Here is a 21866-nt window from a genome sequence, read left to right on the forward strand (position 1 = left end):
AAGGCACAAGCCGGGCGCTGCTGATGAGAAAAGAGGCTAATGATGCAGTGACTGACGGTGATGTGGTTGGGTTGTTGTTGATATTGGATGTGGGAGGAGCGAAAGGCAGTGGAAGAGGAGGGAAGAAGAAGGGAAGAAGAAGGGGCGAGGAAGGGCTGAGAAGACTGGGGAGGGAAGAGCTCGCCCAAGGAAGGCAGTCAAGACAGAGGTGAGAGATTGCTCGGGCGAAAAGTGATATTGAATCTGAGAAGAAAGTCAGAGCGCAGTGAAGACGTTTTGACGTTTCGATCTGCCACTTTGACTGCCACTTTTTTGTAGGCACTCTGGACTTCAAAGGAAAGTAGATCAGGTAGATGAGACGACTTGACTGCTGGCTTTATAGCCCCCGGCCTGTGCGTCAAAAGGCCATCCTGCCCTGTCCCAGGCTGTCAAGCCATGCAGTCATTATCGAGGTCAGGATAGCCGGTAGTCCTGCTCGTCATCCATCCCACCAGACACAGCCCTACCCAACAACCAATCTTGACCTCCAGTGCTGCTCTTGGACAGCGAGTGACACCCCGAATACGTCGAGGTCTTCATCCCCTGGCGAATCCCAAAGGCCAGAGCCCACGCTTTTGAGCCGCTCAACCGTGTGACTCCTTCCTTTGTAGATATCCCCTGAAGCACTGTCTTCACCTTTCCCTCACCCATCATCCGATGTTCAACAGTCAACAGGGCCGCCCCATTTGACGATGAGGGAGATACATTAATGCTCACAAGGCTTGTGGAAATAATATAACCAGTGAAGTAGAGGTCTTTTGAACTCGGAGGATATGAGAAAACCAAAAAAAGACGATCGATTGATCTAAAACTCCACACAAAGTGTCGCTGCAGCCCTGTTCCCAGATGGGCCCACCGAAGGGGGAAGGTGTTCTTCTGCATGGCCTTGCTTAAATACATGTCAAGGATGCAGTCGAAGCACCTCCGATGTCTATTTCCCAATCATGCATTACAATAGTATACCGTAGATCTTGGACACCCTGCATCCTTCACTGCATGCTGGCTCCAGAGCGCCTCGTGATATAATGAGATTCGTCCTTCGCCATTCCTGAAGTTTACGACCAAACATCCTCCTGCAGAAAGGGTTAGCATGTTTCAATTCAGGTTCTGCGCGCCAAACATAGACATTCAGTGCAGTACGGGCGGGGCATACCTGGTATTGGTTTGCAGCTCTCATGTTCTTCACAATCTCTTCGGCCTTGGCCTCTGAGATGCCACGTTGCTCAGCAATGATTTGGGCAAGGACGGCGTTGACCTCACGGGCCATGTTTGCCGCATCACCGCAGACATAAAAGTAAGCCTTCTTTTGCAAGAGTTCGTTGACCTCCTCAGCACGCTCTTTAAGCCTGTGCTGGACGTAGACCTTCTTCGCGCCCTCACGAGAGAAGGCGGTGATGAGCTCAAACTTGTCGCCTAGTGCCTTCTTGAATTCCTACACGAGTATTTGCGTCAGCTCAAGACCAACCCTTTGACCAACTGTTAAAACTGCTCAAGGCGAACGGCACTTACCTCCCACTGCGAGGCGTACAAGAAGTCCTCATTCTTCTTCCTGCAACCAAAGAAGAGCAGGGTCCGGCCGACATTCTCGCCATCAGCCGCTTGTTTAGCGCGCTCTTGCACAAAGGCACGGAAGGGCGCGACACCGGTACCGGGACCAATCAGGATGACTGGCTTGGAAGGATCGGAAGGCAGCTTGAAGTTCGAGTGACGCACATGGACGGGTACATGAATGCCATCATACTTGTTACGGGGACCGGTGATTTCGTATGTCAGGCCGAAGGGCTCGGGGTTCGGGTCGCCGTTCTGCTTCTGCTTGAGAGCAAACAGGTAGTTGGTAGCAACGCCTCGGAACGGATCGCCGCGGCCAGGGATCATTTGCGACTCGACAACAGCCGTAATCGAGATCTTCTTGGGCTGGACGAGAGAGGACGACGAGATCGAATAATAGCGGGGCTGCAGCTTGGTGACGCCTTCAATCAAGGCAGAGAACGGGATGTTCTTCCAGGTCTGGCCCTTGGAGACACTGCTGAGAACCTGAGCGATGTTCAAGTGGTGGACGCTGATCTTCTCGTGGAAGTAATCCTTGTCGCCACCCAGCTTGGTCATCTCAGCCTTGGTAGCCTCGTCAGGCGCAAACGCAGCGAGAGTCGCCAGGAACTGACGCGAGACGGGGGAGCAGATTTCCATGTGGTAGCGGACGATGGCATCATAAGTCGTGGGCGTTGGGAATGGGACCTTGGCGGTGGGCTCCAGAGCCTTGACGCCGATGACATCGTTGCGCTTGTCCGCGAGACCAATGACATTCAAAAACCTATCGACTTCCTCGCCAGGGTTGGTGGGCCAGATAGCGATGTGGTCACCGGTCTGGTAAGTCAGGTTGGAACCGCTGATATCAACTTCCATATGCAAGCAGTGTCTATCCTTGACGCTGAAAAGCTCTCTCGATTCGGTGATGGGTGCAATATAAGGGTTGTGAGCGTTGAAGGGACCCTTGGCGGTACCTTCGAGGTGCATCTTGTTGGGCTCTCCGACATAGACCTCGACGGAGTCCTTGGTAAGGCCCTCACGATCGACAATGCCGAAGATGGGCTCATAGACAGCCTCGCGCTCCTCGAGACCCATCTTCTCAGCCACAGCAGCCCACATGGGATCCTTCCAGGCTAGGAAGTCCTCCTCCATGGTGCCGGCACCGTCATCACCCTCTCCGGCGACACCGAGCCTGTTGGCGCCCAGTTTCTGCAGAGCCTTATCGACGTTGCGGACCATGGAGTTGTAGTGCTCATAGGTGTTGTTTCCGAGCCCGAAGGCGACGTAGTTGAGATTGTCCAGAGGGGCTTCGCGCGACTCGGAAAAGGACACATCGTCGCCAGTGATGAACTCGTAGAAATCGACGGCGTTATCGGTAGGCTCACCCTCGCCATAGGTGGCGAGGACGAAAACAATGAGCTTGTCGTTGGGCAGGGCATCGAGATTCTCATAATCGTAGTCCTCAAGGTCCGCGACCATGGTCTCGAGACCGAAGCGGCTCTTGCCCTCCTTGGCCAACCTGGACGCATAATCCTCGGCGGTCCCGGTCTGGGATCCGTAGAAGACAATACAGTTCTTGCCAGACTCCTCCATCTTCTCCAAGATGTTGCGCGTCTTGCCAGCCTTGACGCCATTGGCGTTGGCGAATGAAGCGGCATAGGGATCCTTGGTGATGCCCCAGTACTTGCCCTTTGTAAAGTATGCCAAGGTCCCCAAGAGGATGACAGACAGGACAATGATGTCCAGAGTGTCGAGTTCAGCCATCTTGACGACTAGCTCCGGAGCAAGCAGGCGTACGGACGAGGCGGACGGACGGTTGAAGGCACGAGAGACCGTTCTATGGTTGCGAAACTGTGCGAAGCAACCACGGAGGGGAAAGCAACAGAGCTGTGGGAGGAAATCGGGGTTCTGGATAGGAGAAGGCCGTCGCGCGTGGGGAGAGCGGAAAATGGAGCACGAGCGGCGGCTGACGGGGGGTTGAATTTCAGTGGGGTACGGGCGCCAGGAAAAACCCGCGAACACGTATCAAACAATCGAACGATAAACCCCAGCAAAGGCAAAGCGTCCAAGTGGGCAGAGTCCGGTACCGGGAGTCCGCTAGACTTTGGAGAAGTCGACTCACTCAGACCTGGCCGCTGAGAGCTGTCCTTGAAGAATCAGAGGCGCCGAACGGAAAGAGGCAAAATTCCGATAGTTCTCGCTTCGACTTGAAGGGTCTTGTCGGAAAAGGAGAGGGTGGGCAGGCGGCAGACGTTCCAGAAAGCCCCGACACTTGCACACTTGCACGGCTCAGGTATGTACGGATCATGTGCTTGCCGGAATCATTGGGGGAGGGGGGCATTACTGATGGAGGTGCATCTCCAAGGATTGAATGTTACCGAGTACTGTAGATAACCGACTAGGAGTAGGCTACCTGCCACCTCCCCACCACTTTGTCTTTCAATTTCTATACTTCCCCGGCGTCTAACACCATGTAGTGACAGCACACCCGTCCGATCCGGGAAAAAAGTTGTGCACGAACCTGGCCCACGGGCTTAGATTAGACCGCGCACCCGGTGCCTCAACAAGTGCCGGGGGGGTCTATTCTCACAAAACCGGCTCTCGCGCCTGTGGCACGCCTCCAGTCTGGCCCTGGAGTCCGGATTCCGCCCACTAACCTACAAGTACAGGCCAGAGTGCTAGAAGCTTCCCCCAGCCCCGCGGCCCTGGGATGGAGAAAGCTCGGCTTGTCGTCGATCGTGAAGGGAATCCAACGCCCCGACCCGGTGGTCGCACCGCGGTACCTAATTCGGTATCTCTTCGGTACCTTCTTCCTATCCCCCTCATTTCGCATCGGACCTCAGCCGCAGCCAGTAACCTTATTAGGTGTTCTCACAAGCCTGGCTGGCTCCAGGTCTTTCTTTAAAACGAACCACTTGCCTTCTGACGCACATGATCATTGGGACGTGCATGAGGGCTTCGCCAAGTTGATGTTGGCCAGATGCGCATTTGTATCGGTCCTAAGCAGTCGGAAAATGGCTCCCGCATCACAATGCCAGCCACGCAAACAGGCTTTCCAGCTTTCATTGGCTGCACTGAGGTTCTCAGGCTTCGATTGGTCGCCGAGAGCAGGAGGTTTGGTGGTGATGTGTACTGTAGGTATGTACTCTTTCAATGACGAGAAGGGTGCGGGGCCTTCGACCATGCAAATGATATACAAGTCGACTGCCTGACTTAGTATATTCTGAGCTCAGACGACCATCTACCACCCTCGGTGAGGATGCAGAAGATGGGGCATTGCAGGTCCGGTCCTTTAGGTGTTATGGTGCCGACCACTTGCTGGTGCCAAGTATGAAGTAGGTACCTAGGTAGGTAGGGCAGGGAGGGCAAGGAGGGCAAGTTGTCCGTCCATGCACTAACTTCACATGTGCAGGTACTTTAGGTAGAAGCCCGTCAGTGCTGGCCACTTTGGGCATAACAATCTGAACCTTGTCAGGCGTCCATTTAGAAACGCTTTCTGCCTGCAGCATGATGTCCTTCGTCGTGCTACTTTCACGCTGTTAGCCCCCCTACTCCCATTTCCTTCTCACGGAGTAAGTTCTGGGCTGTTATGTTATTTTTTTAAGGTTCTCATGGACCACCAATTCGCTGCTGCACCTCCAGGCCGTTTCTGATGTGCTCCACAAAGATGGGAGACCCCGTGTCTAAACCACCCACTGATGGCGCGCACCCCTGTCCCGTCCAGGCCACTGATTGGATTGACTGGCTACGTGCCTTGCATCGACCCCCAAAAGCCGCGATGCCAGACCTGGTCGAACTTGGATCACTGAGCTATCCGTGACCACACCTCTCCACATTGGACCCTTTCGTCGCCTCGTCCTATCGCGACTCAGGCAAGAACGACATTGCAGTGTTTACTCTTGACGGTACCTGCTGTTTCCATCGGAACATGGGATCAGCTGTACCTGCACAATGGGTGAGTGTCCTCCTGTCTCATTGCAGCTCCTGAAACACCGAATCCGACAGCCCCAATGACTGCCGCGACAGTGGACAATGGTGATGTTAGTTTGTCATCACGAAGTCACACCTCTCTTCATGGGCGGAGAACACATGTTTATTCTCCTTCCTTGATGGACGCGAGGCGCTGTGACTGATGTTCTTCGTTTCCTTATAGCTCCGTCCCAGACGCTGCCAGACCATGCGCCCGATACATTGAAATACTCGCGGTCCGTGTCACGTCTCGATGAAGAAGATGAGGACGAGTGGAACCGAACACTTCGGCCTGCTGGCATGGAACCGCCGCTCCCTCGATCCGTGGCCCATTCGAGGGAATCGAGCTTGGAAAAGTTACAGTTGGGAAGCAAAGGGTCTAGCTCGTCTCAATCCCCGCCGACTATCATATCTCCTCGAACACATGCATCTTCAGGGCGGCAGGGGATTGGTACTGTAATGGAACGAATGGTCGACCCAAAAGCCGCAGCCTACGGCCACCACAGACAGACTTCCATCGTCCATGGCATCCAACACTCGCGAAGTGGAAGTCTCGCAAGCCCCTCTTCGAGCCCTCTCAGCCCTCAAATGCTGGCCGCGGCTGGCGTGGGCCTCACTGCCGACAGGCCGGACATGCCGTCATTCACGACGCGTACAGACGTTGACCCTCTTGCTGGATCTCGGCCTCCTACCAATTTCTCTGGCACCACGATGGGCTCTGGCACCGCAATGGGCTCTGGCGGGCCCATGGTCCCAGAGCGGACTTCGTCTGTCACAGACATGACCACCGTCCACGCGCCAACACAACGCAAACTGGAACGAATGCACAGCGGTCGCACACGCCGGGACCATTCTCATCACCACTCACATTCCTCACGGCACCCCAAGGACGAACAGAAGACCGTGGGCGAATACGCACTGCATGTCTTGTTCACCTCTTTCATTGCACAAGCGGAAGAGAAGCTGAATGACTGCATCACCGTCCCCTTCGACCCCGAACCCCAGATTGAGCAGATATGTGGGCCTGGTGTCGATGCCTCGTTTGATCAGTTGATTGTGGCTCTTGGCCATATTGCGAAACAGAAGCCGAAACCACTCATCGACTCCATGATGCTATGGAGAAAAAGCAAGAGCGATGCCGCCAACGATGCCCGAAATCAGCTGCAGCAGTCCAAAAGCCATGTATCGCAGCCTGGTCCGCTGCAAAGGCGCAACACTGAGCCCCTTCACACACTTGCTGGAAATGTCGGTAGCGATGGCCTGACAGTGGGATCCGGCTCGCTAGCTGCCAAACAAGAGTTCGTCGCACAGGCTGAGCGTCGCTCAACCGTGTCCATATACATCCTGTGCAGGGTGCTCCTTGAGGTGATCAGCCAGAGTAGCCTGTCCTCCATCACGCCTGAGATGGAAGATAAGCTGGAAGGGATCATCTTTGGCCAACTGAAGATTGCTGATTCCGACCAACTATACTTGTCGCCGCTAAAGCTAGCAAACTGGAATCTCTTTGCTCAGTTGCTTGGCGTTATGAGCGAAATCAACTTTGCCAGCGTGGCGGACCGGTTCCTTGGCGACCTGGATCGTTCGCTTCAGGAACATGCCGCGAGGAGCCCAACCTTGGCCAGTCGTGGTGATGTCGATGGCAAGATGGAGCTTGTGCTTGGAGGGATGAAGCATCTGCGCGTCAAGCTCGCGCCGGCGGAAACCTGGGAGCAGTACTGCGAATTCATGGTTTCGCTTGGCAAGCTTTTCGGCAGATCTCATGGCCAGAAAGTCAAGTCTGCTTTCTGCCAAGCACTCGAGATGCTCCTCCTACCTGTTGCGGCCAATGCCAGCAATAGCGACCTGACCAACCCAAGATGGGGCGACGTGCTCAGTAACATCAGTCCGCGACTGGGTCAGATGTTTGTCAAGCCCCGCCATTGGTCCTCGGCTTTCCCCTTGACAGCAACCATGCTCTGCGTCTCTCCTCCTGATAGTTTCTCGAACCAGTGGCTCCAGTTGGTCTACTCGGTGCAGACCAAGCTGAAAGACCGCGCAACCAAGCCGTTGTCATTGCAGGTGGTCTCGAGGCTTGTCTGGACTTATCTCTACCGCACAAATGATACAACAGCTGGCGTGACGCGCAAACTTGACGAGGTCATGAAAAACGTTCTCCCCACTGCCAAGAGAACGATCACGGCGGCCGATACAGCTGTCACTGAGCCCTTGATCCAGATCATCAGGTTTATAGGGTTTAAACATCCGGAATACTGTTTCCGGACCGTCATATTCCCGCTTATCAATGCAGAGTTATTCTCTTCTGGTCGGGAGCTCAAAGTCGATAACCTCGAGCCAGACAAGATCGTTATCGGTATCCGAGCTTTCTTAGCCATCATAGCAGATCTTGAGAAGGGCGAAGAGGGAAGGCCGCCTTTCCCTCAGTACAATGCCTCTACCTCCTCTCCAGAGCGCATGCCGGCATCACCCACCATTGGCTCGCCCCGGGCAGGACCCATTCCAAAGAGCCAAGCTACCGCTCAAGAGGATCACCCCTCGACACCCGTGCTCTTAACGGCTCTCAGTGACACAGTGCGCGAGTACTACACAAGGTTCTGTGCGATATTGGGCAAGATTACTCTGATCTGCGACAATACATTCGGAGGTCAGGCAGTACTGGACGAAAAGTTCAACAGTCCTGGACCCAAGACTCCGATCGTCGAAACCTTCAATTTCGCGAGACGGGACGATCATCCGGCCATTTCAGACCACAAGCAGGCCTTTTATGAACTGCTTCACGTTGCAGTACAAGCTTTGCCCAGATGTCTGTCGGCCGACATACCCTTCAACTCCCTGATCAACCTTCTGTGTACAGGCACAGCACACGTCCAGTACAACATTGCAGAATCATCCACCCAGTCTCTCAAATCAATTGCTCGTCAATCACATGCGCAACCCGTGACTATGGGCTTCTCCCGCTTCATCTTCAATTTTGACGATCGGTATTCCACCATGTCTGACGGTGGAATGCTTGGGCCGAGTCATATCGAGAATACGCTGAGACTTTACGTGGAATTGCTCCAGATCTGGATCGAAGAGATCAAGAAAAAACCCCGGGACAGCCCACCGGACTCCGGCGACTCGGGTACGCCCGATAAGCGGGCCGTGACACTTGACCGGTCCACTGTCTGGGCTGAGGTCGACACGGTGGAAGCTCATGGGCTTTTCTTCCTATGCTCTCAATCTCGGCGCGTCCGTTACTTCGCAATCACCACTTTACGCCTGATCAAGGACTTCGTCAAAGCCCTTGATGATCCCAATCTCGAACCCAAGAATGACTTGAGATTGATCGACATCCTCGAGAATGACTCTATGCAATTGATGAACTTCAAGGATGAAACCCTCTCGGTTGCAGAACGAAGTCGTTTGGAGCGAGGCATGGCGAACAACAATAACCAGGGAGCCCTCATCGAGTTGTGCACGAGCGACGTATCATACGACACAACCCTCTGGTTTAAGATATTCCCCAATCTCATCCGCACAGGATATGAAAAATGTCCATTCACAGTCACTATTTGCCGAGACTTGATCTGCAATCGCATTTTGCAGATGTACAAAGCTATCACTATTCTCTCAGAGCCATCAAGAGGGCTCTACTATGGCTCGGATCCCGGCAGCGCGCGTTACACCGGGCGCACCCCTACTACGCAGCCCGAATTACTCATTGAGCAATGGAAACTATACCTTGTGTTCGCGTGCACAACTCTGGCCGATCCCGGCAGTACACCTGCCGGTGGGCAGGCTGGAAATCAGCACGGTCGAAAGGGATCCAGAAACGCCTCGTCTACGGATAAGATCGTGACAGCGCGTACGTTGTTCAAATATCTCAACCCATTGCTCTCGGTATCCTCCGCCTCAGTTCGAGATGCCGTCGTTGTCGCTATGGGCTCGATAAATATTCATATCTACCGGACATTGTTGGAAGAACTCCAAGGTCATGTCTCGCGTTGCAATGACGAAGCGAGGTCTCGCATCCACCAAAGGACAGGCAGTAGCCCTCGTCGGAATCGCCGCATGGACCTTTTGCGAACCGAGATCACCCATGTTTACAAGCTTACGGCGCATTTCCTCAAGTTGCCAGAGGTTTACCAAGATGACTGGATCATGAACAACCTCGTGACCTACGCCAAAGATATCAAGCTGTTCTTGATGGATGGAGAAGTGCAGATGGACTGGGAATTTCAGAAGCTGCGGCGGCACTATTGTGGTCTTGTCGAGGAGTTGTACCAAGGCATCAACAAGACCAAAGACCCATCGGGTTGGATGACCTTTGAAGCTCGAAAGTCGTCCTTTGCTCTGATGGAGGACTGGTGTGGTTTTTCGCCCAACCAGCCCCAGATCCGACATCGCGAAGACAATATGCGGCAATCCATCATTGACCAGCAAGGCGTTGGTGAGAGAGGCACCCTCACCGCGGCTATGGAGATTGAAAAGCGAAATCTTCGGACTGCTGCGTTGAGTGCCATGGCCGCGCTTTGCGGAGGACCAATCGGTATCACCACTGAGAGCGGGGTTTCTCTTCAATTCGACGTTCGCAGAATGCTCGCTTGGATCGAGTCGATCTTTACCTCGGGGAATGATCGCATGAAAGTCATTGGGCGCCGCGCTCTAAAAAACTTGATTGTGCACAATCAAGACTATCCTTATTTGCTCGAACATTGCATCGGACGATGCTACAAGGCAGATGTTCCCAAGGTACTCGAGTCTTACTTCGAGGTTGTAACTGAAGTCTTGCCCGAGCACCCCGACTATCCTTTGCCGTTCTGGAGGCTTCTGGGTCTCTGTCTTTTCACCTTGGGGAATGATCAAAGCGAGATTCGTTCAAGATCCGCGCAGGTTCTGAGAGCTCTCGAAGAGAGACAACAGGGTCGGAGCTCCAAAATCCAGGACTTCGACATCAGCATCTCCGACAAAACCAAGGCTGTCTATAAGCTTGCTCAGTTCAAGATCTCCGAGAGGCTGTCGAAGCAGCACACCGAGCTTGCCTTTTATATCTTCTCGGAGTTCACTTTCTACTTCAAGGATCTGCATGCTATTGCGCAGAGGAATGTCATTGCAGTCACCTTGCCATGGATCCAATCGATAGAGTTGAAGCTGGACCCCAATGGAGGCCCGACGGCTCAGTCATACGTCCTCCTTGCCAACCTCCTAGAGATCACGATCAAATCCAGTGGAGCACTACACAATGAAGTTCAAGCACTGTGGCAAGCACTTGCAACGGGGCCACATCCAGGCAACGTCCGCCTCATCCTCGACTTCATCATGAATCTCTGTCTGGAGAGGCGAGAGCAAAACTTTGTAGAGTACGCGAAACAGATCGTCGTGTTTCTCGCGAGCACACAGAGCACTCCGGGCCACAAGGTCGTCGAATTCTTGCTCTTACAGATCACGCCAAAAGCCATGGTCCCTTTTGAGAAGCGAGAAACGACTCCGCTTCCTTCGGATATCAGCCTTTTCCCATACTGCGCTGACCTGTCGGAGGCGCTTCCAATTGGAACAAAACAAGCTGGTTTCTCATTAGGACAGCTTTCGCTGATTCTTCTGGTCGACCTGATGGTTTCACCTGTCAACCTGTCATCTGACAACCTCCCCGTACTTCTCCAAGTTGTCACCGTTCTGTGGGACCACTACACGCCGTTGGTTCAAGAACAAGCTCGGGAGATGCTCGTTCATCTCATCCACGAACTAGTCATATCCAAACTGGACGAGAAGACTTCAGCGGCTACAAAGGCCATTGAGGATCTGATCGACTCTATACGCCAGCATGATAAGGCTGTTGTCTGGAGCTACGAAGACAACAATGGCAAGGTAGACAGCCAGGATAACAAAGTTCCTCCGACCATGGAGTTTCTGACTGGCGAAGTGGTCAAGACTTTTGAGATCACCTTCCCAGGCATTAAAGAGCAATGGGGGCGGTTGTCGCTGACCTGGGCGACGTCTTGTCCTGTTCGACATCTTGCTTGCCGCTCCTTCCAGATTTTCCGATGCGTGCTCACGTCCTTGGATCACATTATGCTTGCAGACATGCTCGCCCGACTGTCCAACACCATTGCAGACGAGGATACGGAGATTCAGACTTTTTCCATGGAAATACTGACCAGCCTCAAGACTCTGATATCCAAGCTCGACCCTGAGGAATTGATCACCTTCCCTCAGCTGTTCTGGACTACATGTGCCTGCCTGGAGTCAATCAACGAATGCGAGTTTTTAGAGGCGGTTGAGATGCTGAACGACTTCCTGGATAGGCTTGACTTCCAGGATGCAACCATTCGACGGCTGTTCATGGAAGGTCAACCTGCCAATTGGGATGGCGTCTTCGAAGGCCTTCAGCCCCTTCTGTACAAGGGTCTGCGATCATCCATTTGCCTTGAGGCTACCTTGAATACGATGGACAAGCTTGTCCGCCTTCCGCCAGATCAACTCGTTGGAGACGACAGTCGTTTATTCTTCACTATCCTTGCCAACTGCCCTCGATTCTTGCAGGAGATGGAGTCCGAGCAGCTGAGTGAGAAGGTTGTCCGCACCGCCGAAAACCTCTGCGATCTGGCTGCTGCGCAGGGGTTACCGAGCATAGCCATGGTTCTGGACGGCTATCTTTCCCGCTCTTTTACTAGTGGGAATGATTTCATCGTACAAATGGTTTCTGCCTTGAGAGAGTACTTCTCCCCCAGGCTCGATTTCCAGATGATTACGACACTGATGGGCTTGCTCACCAACCAAATATCGTGGGTCAAGGTCCAGACGATGCGGATACTTTGTGTGGTTATCCCCGAGATCGATATGCGGAGCCCAGAAATCGCCGGGCATGGATCAGACTTGATCTCTCCACTGTTACGACTCCTTCAGACAGAGTTTTGTATGGACGCGCTGAAAGTTCTTGACAACATCATGACCATGTCGGGGTCGTCAATGGACAAACACCACCTTCGGATGAGCATGACCCGTCACACGTCCAAGACCATCCGCAAGGAGTATGAACGGACGCAGAGTCTCTTCGGGATCCCAGAGGACTCTGGATGGGCAATCCCAGTTCCCGCCAAGAAAACCGAGTCGACCCGAGCCAATATTCACGCTGCCTTCTACACTTGTCAAAGTACAGAGGGCATGTTCGCCGACCCCACGCCGACCCCTGAGGTAGAGTTTCACGAAGATGAATTTCCCTATGGATACTTCCCGCCTTCCGAGAGGACGGACACCATGATGTCTGACGAAGTGCGCACCGAGAGCAATGTGGGGGATCTTGTGACGAAGCTTGACAGCCTGGACGACTTTTTTGATGATCACGATATCGGAACGGGGCCCCCAAGCGATGGTCGTTCGTCCATGGCAACGATTACAGAATCCTTCCCTGAGGGTTTCGCATCTGATGCCCAGCTTTACGATGAACATATCCTGCCCATCTTGCACCAGGCTTCCACCAACACAGTATTCCAGAACGGCTTCGCTGACAGGCCCCCCATGCCTCGCGAGGGCAACGCCAACACAATGAACCCCGGCGCTTTTACCTTTGACCAGAATGTTTCGGCCCGGCCCGCGTTGCATTCTCGCTCAATCACATCGCCCTCGGCTCCTGCCTCTTACCACCCAAATATCATGGGCGATCTCACCTCGGATGACGAGTCCGAGGACATTTTCTCTGATGGAGATGACGAGAGATTAGGCGCCGGTGGCCCTGAAGGCTCATTCTTCTTGGAAAACATGATCAGACCCTTGGCACAGGGTACGCGATCGCGAATGAGGCGACTCACTGGAGGCCGGTCACGGGACGAGCGTGGCGACACGAGACTTCCTATCTCTCCTCAGGTACCGAAGCTCCCAAATGCCTACCAGCCCTCGGCACAATGAACCCGAGATAGAGGAAAGTAGGCTCAGTTTCTGAAGGATATGTAGCATGTGTGATTGGTCCCTTTGGGGGGAGCACATGGAGTCACTTGCGCGATTTAATGATGGGGTGACCCCATGGCATTGACGATTGATGAGTTTCGAGGTTGCTAGGTGAAGGGGAACAAGAGTGTGATGTTTTGTTGTATCCAGGCATAGTGGTTTATGATGAGAGCAATTTCAGTTTGATACCCGCCACTGACTAGCCTTTGGTTCTCCTTGCAGTCAGGCAAGCGCAATTAATCCTCCCTTTTCAACCAGCATCTTCACAGTGATGCGATTGATGTTAATTCTCGAAAATCAAAGAAGAACCAAGGGTCTGGAGGACTAAAGAATAAGGTACGGAGTGATCGTGGCCGATAAGCGGTTGTGAACATGGCTCTCTTGATAAGGAGGCGGTCAGCGCAGGCAGAACGCAGGCCCCACCAAAATTTCTAGGAATGGGGATGAACTGCAGGGCAAAGAGTGAGGAAGAGTGAGCGCGCTTTCACCAATTCAACTATCCTGGTCATATCTGCCGAGATGGCCAAACGGAAACCGAGGGGTCCAGAGGGGGAGAATCCTCGAAAGCGAGTGCGTATCGTGCATGAGGCTCCCACCTTTGAAGAAATTCATGCTGCGCGACAGCTTAAGCAGCTTCTCACATTTGATCAAGACCTCCAGAAAGCTAGACATGGTATATGCGACCACCTCTGTCAGATAATGCAATGCACAATCTCTAACTCGGACTTATAGGCTTGCAATCGCTCAAAGTGTTCCTCGATACAATCAACGATGCTGACACGAGGGATCCTGAGAAAATGGGCATACTGAAAGACTTCCTCGAAGCCTCAAGACCCCGCGGCGATGATACGAGCGAAGATGCTGTATATCTTTCAGAGCTCATGGAGACATGGAGCTTTGCGGCACAGGTCAACAACGAGAACATCATGTCCGCCGTGCCAGTTGCCTTGGCCCTTCTGCTCAAGATCGTCTCCCAGACACTGGATCTCACTCCGCACGGCTTAGGGATCTGTCGGACGCTGCTGCACAAGAGACAACAGGAGCTCCTCGCCCGGAATCTATCAGCAGACAAGAGCAAGGAGTTTATCATCTCTCCCACGTTGAGACTTGTCCGCGAAGCCATCTCGTTTGACGGCGGCGTCGTGGCCAAAGCGATCTTCCGTGCACGGAGTTATACCTATAAGTCACTGGCTCGAAACATGACCGTGAAGTTTCTGGGCGACGGCCTCGAGGATGGAAAGCGACCGTCAGCCAGGACCAATGCCATACGCTTCTTTCTGAGCTCTCTCAAGTTCCTTCATGCCGAGGCCAAGGCAGAATTACTGTCTCAGAAAGATTTGGTGACCGCTTTGACGAAGACGCTGAAGGACGACCCGCCTTATCTCATCATTGAAATGCTCGAATGCCTCAAGAAATCCGTCATGATGGACAGGAAAGTGCCGAGGATTGCTAAGTCGAGGCTTTTGAGCTCCATGACATTGAGTCGCATCGCCGGCCTTTATCACTATCACCACGAAACTCAACAGGGAGATGGAGTCGTAGCCGTGGACGATGCGGCACATTCATTCCTGGTTCATGCCTGCACAACCCCAAATGCTGGGGTGCTGCGCGATCAAACTGGATTCTACCCGAAGGGGCTTGATCTCGGCCAGACTTCCCAGGGTTTCGAAGATTCACCAGAGGCGGGCTTGGCCAAGCCTGTCTTGTTCGACCAGGTCACCGGGGACGTTCCTGTGGAAAACATAGTTTTGTTCGACTTCATCCAGGCACTCCGGCCATGGTCAAACAGCAAGCAAAGCGACCTGGTCATCGCCATATTCAAGGCTGCCCCCGAAATCGTTGCTGGTTACTTCATCAGCAAAAAGTCCTTCACCTTTGAGCCAAAACTGTCAGCGACCTGGATTGGTTATGCGGCCCTTCTTTTCAGTACTATTCAGATACCCATACCTCGTTTCTTTGGCGCTCACTTGACGTATGCCCGATCGCCGCCTCCCACATCAATACTTATCGACAACATCCTCCCACTCCCTCTCACACAAAAAGTGCTCACACGATCCTTGTCCCAAAAGTCCAATCTCGTTTCCTTCTTTGCCACGAGACTTTTGGTTATTGCACTTCAAAAGTTGCGGCAGGCCTTGCGTCTCCACAGAGAGGCCGTGGCCATGGGCAAGGCATCGTGGACTGCGTCTTCAAGAAGACTGGTGGACGAATTCTGCCAGAGATGTCCCAATATGAGGGATGCCTTCAATGCCTATAGGACCATACCGCCAGACGATCTGCTCCACCGAGAGGCTGCCAGTCGTCTGCTGCGCCTCTACTACGAGATTATACCGCAAGCTGCCTTTTCGGCAAGAATTGATGTATCGCCACTGCTGGCAGCAGTTCTCCAACAGCTCGAGAACGCTGGTCAATCAAGCGAGGACAAGGCGCTGAGACTGCTCGAGCTCGAAAACCTCCTCGTTATTGCAGGGCACTCTCCAGGGATGCGGTGGTTTTCGAAATCTGACACCCTAGCGTTTTCGCCTTTTACATCGCTCCTGAAAGTGTGTGTTGGTACGGACGAATATACGACCATGTCGAGTTTCGGGGTTTTGGATCTTGTGGCGAGGGAGCAACAGCTGGTCTGGCCCAATCCCAACTATTTGGACCTGGCGCCTCTCATGGAGAGCTTGCGACAGCTCAAGAGGGTGAAACCGACCGCATTGGAGCATGTCTGGCCCTTTATAGACAATTGCGCCGCTCGATGTACTGCCACACCCATCAAGTACCTAGAGGTAGCCAGCGAGATCCAGATCAACAGGGAAGACACAAGGCCAATGGTTTTAAGCCCATTGTGGCTGGCCATCATGGAACAGGTACCCTTCCTGTCAGGGCCTAACGGGGATGCCCATGCCGCCGAAAGTATTGCTCGATTCATTGTTGGCTATGCTGGCTTCTCCGAGTCGGCTGGAGAAGACGCTGCTGCTCTTGGCGAGGTGATCAAGCGAATCTCCGATTCGTTACCTCTCGAAAGCAAGAAGCGCCGGTCCGCAAAAGCTGGAAAAGCATCAATGCGAGCCGAGACCCGACGGCCTGCTGTCGAGGTCGGTGAAGAGGACGTCTCGGGATCTACGGAGACGGCCCGCAGCAAATCAACCGAGATCGACCAAGAGTCGTTGGAGGACATGCTGGCTACCCCAGATTCGGTCGGCTCTGATAATGCGGCGCTCTCAAGATGGGTTCACAAAGATGCTGACGAACTGGTCGAGGAGGGACATGCCGCGGCACTGGTACAGCTGCTTTCGTCGGAGCACACCAGCATCAGGAAGGAGGCATTGACCAACGTCATGAAGATGGCAGCCAAGATCCGAGAATCGACCTACGAGGAGAAGGAGCAGATATGGCTGCTTTTGGCTGAATTGGCAGAATCGTCCAAGGGATTCGTCGACGAAAAGCCTCTCCCCAGTCATATCGTGGCTTTCGCGTGTGGAGCTCTCAAGGTGCTGAAGAATCCTCTACACTGCCTTTACGCCAAAGTCAACGCCTTTCTGACGGCTGGCCCCGTCTGGAACCTGGATAAGTTCCCACTTGTGTATGAGATCCTGCAAGAGGGCCCGTCCAATGACGACGCATACTACGCCGAGGTGAGCTGGCTGCTGGCATACCTGCTGGAGAGTCTGCGGACACCTGCCGACCTGTTCTTGGTGCATGGTAAGCGGCTCTTTGAGCGGCTGCTAGCTCTGACTGCCAACCCGTACGCGCGGCAGCCAGTACGGATGCAAGTTCTGCGCATCGTATATAGGGCCACGGCGATCAAGGGCGGTAGTGACACGCTGGTGACGCGGTTTGGCCTGATTAGCTGGCTCGAGAGCCAGACAGCGAAGTTCAGCGGCGAGGAGGAGGCCAAAATATACAAGGCTCTGTTGAGGAGAGTGTGGAATACGTGCGACCAGGAGAGGGTCAGGCAGTGGAGCCAGGGCGGCATCGATGCTCTCCTTGACTGAGAGTTGCGAGGCGAGGAGCGGACAAGGAAATGCACCAACATTGGGAGGATATATGCCTGTGCCGTTTGTAGGAATAGTCTATAAGGCAAAGCGTCCATACCTTCATACCTTATGTATCAAGATTCTACTTGAGCAATGAGCCCGAGGGCGGCATACGTAGTCGTGTTCTACTTGTGGATGTTGATAATGGAACCTGAGCCCTACTTCCATGAAGGGAGGGAGTGGAGCTAGGGAGCCCTCGGCGGGAGTTTACGAACACCAAGTAACTAGCAGCATTCAATCTCCGACTGGAGTCATGAGGTAAAGGAGGTAGATATGAGTGAAGATGGATTGCTGGACAGCAGGCAGCTCGAGCTGGAGGCAGGGAGGGGAGGGGCGGCGGGGATTTTTGTGGTGCGTGCGAGTCGAGACTCAGATGGATGAGGCTAAGAGAGAGAGATCAATGCCCTGTAATTACAGTACCTAACTTACTTAGGTAACGACTTCTAGGTAGTTGTACAAGTATGGTGCAGCACTGAGATCCACACCTGCACCTCCATGGACGCTTGGGCAGGCGGCAGGGCCGTCAGGCTGAGCCAATGCGAGCGCCCTGGACACGACCAATTCCCACTCTTGGGCACTTTACCTTACCTGAACTAGGCGAGGTCCCAGAGCCAAGCGAACCTCACTCCAACATCGCAGCATCGATCAAACCTGACAGGGACGCAACGCACACTACCCACGCACCACAACATCACCTGCCAACAGCCCTTTCCTACCGGAAACTCAACTCTCACAGCTCGGTATTCATCTCTTGACCCTTCAACATCTCCTTCCACCAACGCCACGACCACGCCGAACCCATCTCGGGTCGTCGCATTTGCGCAAGCCTTGATTGATCTGGAAGCTGTGGCGACCACACACACACACCCAAGCTTCATCTCCCTTTTCGGACCGCTCTGCAGCCCTCGCACCTCAATCGCGACTCTTTGTCCTCCTCAATAGCCCTCAGAGCTAAGCATTAGCGACGGTCCTGCGATCGCCCAGTCTGTGGCCGTCCGTACCCCAGGTGCTCCTGCCTATCTCGACCTTGGTGTCCAATTTGTCGCTCTTTTTCTTATGCTCGCTCGCGCCACCACCACCACCTAAGCCTCCCTTCAACCCTCTGCCCAATTCTCCACCGCAGCCATGTCGCACCGGTACTCTGTAGAAGTCCTTCTTCTACTAAAAGACTCGCCGCTATGCACCAAACCTCCAGGGCTTCCTCCTGCCGACGAGTGGATGGGGTAAGCCTCGACCTCGCTTTCTGTCGCACATTCTCGCCCCTCTGCACAGACTGACTCGAACAGACCACCGCCAGATACCTTTCGAAACCAGAACAAACCCACCACGGAGAGAGCCAAAACTTATGACGGCGCCCTTCTTGAGCAGACAAACAAGCGCCCGGGCCATGTGTCGCGGAACAGTGCCAGTATGTCATAACCTGCCCCTATGTTGGCCTTGCTATTCGGCTCTGGACTACAGCATGAGACTGACACCCCCCTTCAGACCCGGACGATATCATCCTAGGACCACCCAAGACAAGTTTCAGCTCTTCGACAACGGTGCGGAACAACAGGCTGGGTGGCGATAGCGAGCGAGGCTTCCGCGACCAGGATTCTGGCGACAGGTTCAACTTCCGTTCTCGACCCGGCGACCAATCGGACAACGGTAACGACCGCAGCGATCGCTTTCGTGACGGTCGCGGCAGCAATTTCCGTCGACGAGGCGATGGCGATCAGGATAACGAGGGTTGGAGCACCGTGAAGCCTAGGAAGAGTTTCGGCCACGAAGGCGCTGAGCGTTTTCATGGTCGCATGGGCGGGGGCGATAGGTTTACGCGAGATGATCGCCGTGTCCGCGATAGAGATGAGACCGACTCCACCAGGGAGCGTCCCCGACGGAACTTCGATTCCCACACGCGAGACAACGAAGCCAACGACGGCGAGGGCAACAAGCGTAACGGCTTGGCAAGAGGAAGATCCGAGCCCTGGTTCAAAGATGGCAGCGGTGGCAACACTGCATCTGAAAATCGCCCACCCACCCAGCGTGAGCGCATCGATAAAGCGAAGAGCTGGCGCGATCGCGATCCAGACGACCGGCCCCAGAACAGCTACCGGGACAGGCAACACAACGAGAGGGGCCAAGATAGGCGATGGAACAGGGACCAAGACCAACGGAATGAGCGCGAGCCTGAATGGTTTGACGAACCTGCAGGAGAGAAGCAGGGTGGCCATACTGAAGAAGATTTCAAGAAGTTCATGGAGAGCATGAAGGCAAGAAATGCCCCCAAGGTCGAAGATCAAGTTGCCGATTCTTCCAGCAAGTCTGGCCGGCCACAAGTCGAGTCCGCACCTGCTCTTGAGACGGGTCCAGATCGATTCTTCGAACAGTTCGCGCCCTCGAGTGGGCTCGAGGACAGCGCCCCTGGTAGTGACGGTCAAAAGGATAGCTCAAAAGCCAAAACCGCCAAGTCATCAAGATTCACCTCCTTTTTCAGCTCCCAAGAGGAGACTCGCAGGCCGGCTGAACCTCCCGCCCCAATGGCTGCCGCGCCAGCCCCTAACCCTGGCCTCAACGGCTTGCTAGCCGCCGCAGCTCAGTCGAACTCAGCCGAGAAGGAAGCGTTCCAGGTACTGCTCCAGAAGCTCCAACGCCAGACACTTCAGAGCGCGACTCCACCAAGTGCTACCCCATTCGCCGAGCCACCACCTCCCCAAGGGCTCCCAGTCTCCCAGGAGAGCCGCCAGAAGAGTAACGTCGCCTCGCCGGAGCCATACCGGCAGTACGGCGAGAGGCGGGACGACCCTCGCGGGCGTCATTCTCAGCCATCCTTCCCCGACCTTGCCGCACGTGGCCCGATGCCTCCTCCACCTGCTCAGCCCATGTCGGCACGCCATCCTGAGCAGATGCTCCAGGAACTCATTGGGCAGCGTCAGCACGCGCCTAGCCAGGGCAGTGGTCGGTCCGACCAGAACGCGTCCAGCTCGCAGACAGAGTTTCTTATGAAGCTCATGCAGAGCCACCGCGCAGCACCTGCAGCGCCTCGGACTGAAGAGCTGCTTATGCGAATGCCTCAGCCGCAGAAGCAAGTGCACGTCCCGAATCTGGCGGACCGGGACAGCGAGGCCGATTACCAGCGAGAGCGCCCGATGCCGCGGCAGATGCGATCCCAGGGCCCTCCTGGCTTGTTTGAGGACCAGTTCTCTCGTTCCGAAAACCTAGATAGCCGCCCTCCCCAACCTACACAGATCCTCCAGCGCCCACCGCCTCCAGGCCTGGATCCCCAACAGCTGCACCAAAACTTTGGTCCCGGTGGCGCCCAGCTTCCCCCACCCCAACGGGGCCCTATGATCCCACCTCCTGGACTTGCCGGCAGCCGACCTATGCCCGCTATGTTCCCTCCGAATTTCCCGCCTGGTGCCTTCCCGCCAGTTCCTCCAGAAGGCCTGGCTGGTCCACCACCTCCGCGCAACATGCAGCCGCCTCCGGGCTTCTTTGGTGGCCCTCCTCCTCCTGGCCACCCGGGTCCTCCTGGTCCACCAGGCTTTATGCCTCCTCCCGGTATGGGTGGTTTCCCCGGAGGCCCTGAAGGCGTTCCGTTCCCCTTCGGTGGTCGCGGCATGCCTCCCCCGGGAGCCGATGCTGCCTTCCGCCGGCAGTAAACCGGATTTCCTCTGGGTACTATCCTCGCTGTAGTCCCTTTTTGTCATCCTCGTATGCGAAGAAAATGTACCCCCCTTTTTTTTAAATTTGCCTGGAACCAATGTTTACTCTGGGCGAAACAATACGACAGTGCCCCCAAGAGCTAGTACTCTCCAAGCACATCACCCCCGATCGATTCTCGATGCTGGGTCCTCTATTTCCCCGCTACCAAGACGAGACGAGACGGCTGTCGACTCGACCGAGAGAGTCCACACCGCTATGCAGACGATGAGACAGAAGGCCGGCAGAGGAGGAGGGAGACACAGCTCCTTTTCTGTGTTTTGTTTCCCCGGCCACATTTTGAGACGGTTTTTCTTCTATTTCTGGCAAGGCCCGGGTGTCTGACGGGAATGGTTTTTCAGGAATGGTACCGGGAGGGCCCAATGATGAATGCGACACTCAAGACACGCCATATGATTTATCCTGAAACAAAGAAGTTGCAAATGTCGTCGTCTTGCGATGAGCCTATGCAGTTGGTAGCTCAGTCAATAACAAAAAACATTTGGGGAAGAAAAGATGTGGGGGAACATGAAACTTTTTTGCTGTCGTCTTGGGGGGATTTGCTTTTTGCCATGCTTCCGCACGCCGTGTAGTTCCCTCAAGAGACTATCAACAACTAAGAGGGGTTGCGAAAGCGGCCGGGTTCCACGATCAATGTTCCCATGTTGTGAAGAGGGGGGGGGGGGGGGGGGGGGGGGAAATTTT

General features: G+C 54.4%; 4 protein-coding genes across 4 annotated transcripts; 3 read left to right on the plus strand and 1 right to left on the minus strand.

Annotated features, from left to right (window-relative positions):
- Positions 1-1094: 1094 nt before the first annotated feature.
- E0L32_010765 (uncharacterized protein) lies at positions 1095-3330 on the minus strand (the record flags this gene model as incomplete). The annotated part of the gene is made up of 3 exons (XM_031133419.1): positions 1095-1112; positions 1193-1471; positions 1549-3330. 3 exons carry the CDS (start codon positions 3328-3330, stop codon positions 1095-1097), a joined length of 2079 nt encoding a protein of 692 aa, XP_030989054.1.
- Positions 3331-5517: 2187 nt separating this feature from the next.
- E0L32_010766 (uncharacterized protein) lies at positions 5518-13416 on the plus strand (the record flags this gene model as incomplete). Its single annotated transcript, XM_031133420.1, has 2 exons — positions 5518-5521; positions 5720-13416. 2 exons carry the CDS (start codon positions 5518-5520, stop codon positions 13414-13416), a joined length of 7701 nt encoding a protein of 2566 aa, XP_030989055.1.
- A 558-nt stretch (positions 13417-13974) lies between these two features.
- Positions 13975-17438, plus strand: E0L32_010767 (uncharacterized protein; the record flags this gene model as incomplete). Its single annotated transcript, XM_031133421.1, has 2 exons — positions 13975-14128; positions 14188-17438. The coding sequence occupies 2 exons, from the start codon at positions 13975-13977 to the stop codon at positions 17436-17438; spliced, it is 3405 nt and encodes a 1134-aa protein (XP_030989056.1).
- Positions 17439-18605: 1167 nt separating this feature from the next.
- On the plus strand, positions 18606-21121 carry E0L32_010768 (uncharacterized protein; the record flags this gene model as incomplete). The annotated part of the gene is made up of 3 exons (XM_031133422.1): positions 18606-18703; positions 18767-18888; positions 18966-21121. The coding sequence occupies 3 exons, from the start codon at positions 18606-18608 to the stop codon at positions 21119-21121; spliced, it is 2376 nt and encodes a 791-aa protein (XP_030989057.1).
- Between the last annotated feature and the right edge of the window lie 745 nt (positions 21122-21866).

Source organism: Thyridium curvatum (assembly GCF_004353045.1).
Source record: "Thyridium curvatum strain D216 chromosome Unknown NODE_90_length_160628_cov_78.948000, whole genome shotgun sequence".
In the NCBI taxonomy this organism is placed as follows: Eukaryota; Fungi; Ascomycota; class Sordariomycetes; order Thyridiales; family Thyridiaceae; genus Thyridium; species Thyridium curvatum.